The 2419-nt window shown below is 35.3% G+C and overlaps 1 protein-coding gene across 1 annotated transcript in view; it reads left to right on the top strand.

Annotated features, from left to right (window-relative positions):
• LOC106883444 (4'-phosphopantetheine phosphatase) overlaps nt 1-2419 on the top strand; it is an 18639-nt gene that overhangs the window by 14013 nt on the left and 2207 nt on the right. Inside the window, exon 11 of the mRNA XM_014934460.2 lies at nt 1756-1911. Within this exon, the coding sequence (XP_014789946.1) occupies nt 1756-1911 (156 nt within the window). The remainder of the gene's footprint in view (nt 1-1755; nt 1912-2419) is intronic.

Raw genomic sequence — 2419 nt, 5'->3', positions numbered from 1 at the left:
GTTTGGTAATCGAAACCGCGATCCTATGACCGCGAGTCCGCTGCCCTAACCACTGGGCCATTGCACCTCCACGCTTAACCCATTACCTACCAGTGATCTTGTATAAGATCACTTAAAAATTACAAATTTCATAATTATCTGTCAATATTTACACATATCTAACCTTTTTGCTATATCTACTAGGTATATTTCTCCGATATTCAAATGAGGTTTGCTAATTTTTCACCCAATATCTCGCTGATTTCTATTTAAAATGTTATTTTGAAATGTTATTTTGATCATTCCAGTGTGTTTCTAAGGCTGTTTTATGCTAGAAATCAAAGTTTCATAAAAAAATTCCAGTTAATAGAATTATGGGAGGTAATGGGTTAAAAATCACCAAATTTGTGCCTATAGTAAGAAAGGATTATAAATCTGGTGGCTGTGTATTTTAACAGAAATATTATAACAAAAGGGTTTATGTTTGTTTTTCTGACAAGTCATATATAAAAGTAATCTAACATTAGACTGAATAAACTAACGGACCACTCAGTACTTTTTAGTGGAATGCATATTTATTATACTTAGCTTTTATGTTTGGTTTGCAAGTATTCTTTATGTGAATTTGTGGATTGAAACAAATTTTGTTGTGTCTAAAGAGAGTCATTACACCAATATTAATAACAGGCACACTAGTTCAGTTCCACTCCTTTTTTATTAGCGAACTGGTTAAATATCCAACTAACTAATTGATTGTTTATTTAACTTGTTGGTTAAACCATCAATCATTTGTTTTGCTTTTTTTCTTTGTTTGCCAAACTTCTTTTATCGTCATTTGCAACCTTTTCAAAAAAAAAAAGATTTTAAATGTGGTTCATGGTTTAACCCACAAGTTAAACAAAAGATCAGTTAGTTCTCTTTCATCATATCTTTTACTTGTTTCAGTCATTAGACTGTGGCCATGCTGGGGCACCTCCTTGAACAATTTTTTTCAGTTGAATGAATCGACCTCACTACTTAATTTTTGTTAAGCCTGGTACTTATTCTATCAGTCATTTTGCCAAACTGCTAAGTTATGGGGATATAAACACACCAACACCAGTTGTCGAGTTGTGATGGAGGCCAAACACAGACACAAAGACACCCACACACACATAGATATAGATATATATATATATATATATGCAGTGGGCTTCTTTCAGTTTCCAGCTACCAAATCTACTCATAAGGTTTTGGTCGGCCTGAGGCTATAGTAAGAGACACTTGCCCAAAGTGCCATGCAGTGGGACTGAACCTGGAACCATGTGTTTGGGAAGTAAGAAGCTTACCACATAGCCATGCCTACACCTAGGGTAGATATTTAATCAATTGACTAAAAATAAAGAAGTGGAATTGAATCAGTGTGGGTGTGTTATTATTATTATTGGCGTAATGACTCTCCCAGATACAACAAAACGTTTTAAACATTTACAAAGAAAAAGTTGATAGTGACCTCGAAGTTTCAGCTTTCCAGCATGGCCGCAGTCTAATGACTGAAACAGGTAAAAGATAAAAAATACATACATACACGTGTTTATATATGCATATACATGTGTCTATGTATGTGTGTGTGTGTGTGTGTGTGTGTGTATGTGTGTGTATATATATATATACACACACACACACATACAGACGTTTATATATGCATATACATGTGTCTATATATGCTATATATTCATACATATTCGTTTTTACTTACCCCCACCATTCATTTTCTGTTTTTTCGTTCATTTTCAGTTTGAAAGTTTTGAATTGGAATGTCTGGAGTGTGAACTTACACCTTGTCCACTTATTTTGGACATCAGCTCCTACAGACCCGATACGGTTGACCTGACAGAAGATTCCTCTGCTCGCAATTACTGGCTGAAATGTTTTGCCCAGGTGGTGGACAAGGTAAGGTGTCCTGTGGCCATCAATTCAAGGTGTGAGAGTATTTAAAGGCGAACATTTTAACATAGCTGATGTAAGGAATTGCTGAAACCCAATTAGAAAAGTTGGGCTGTTTTAAGAATAATTTACCCCCAAATATCATTTATATATAACAAAAAAAAAAAACAGAAACAGATTAGAACATCCTTCTAAAAAGCACTAATAATATATACATACTTCAGGAATGTGCTGCCTAGGTAGGCAAGATGGGCACTGTCTACCTTGAATAAAATAGATCGATAGCAACATTTTCTGAACAGTTATTCTGCGCTGATGAAGGGAAATAACCCAGAAATCGCGGTACACAGATATTGTTTTGAGCTGAGTGGGGGTGCTAGATTCCCTTGTTTGAAAATATAAGAACACAGATCGTGTTGTATAGCCAGCTGGAGACAATGTATCCTGGGGCTAAATTACAGCAACATTCGTCCTAAACCAAGACTGCCATGTTATGTTGGCAAACAATCTTTAT

The sequence above is a fragment of the Octopus bimaculoides genome, chromosome 27, assembly GCF_001194135.2.
Source record: "Octopus bimaculoides isolate UCB-OBI-ISO-001 chromosome 27, ASM119413v2, whole genome shotgun sequence".
Taxonomy (NCBI): Eukaryota; Metazoa; Mollusca; class Cephalopoda; order Octopoda; family Octopodidae; genus Octopus; species Octopus bimaculoides.
Note: the sequence above shows the minus strand (reverse complement) of the source record. Positions and strands in the feature narration are given on the sequence as shown.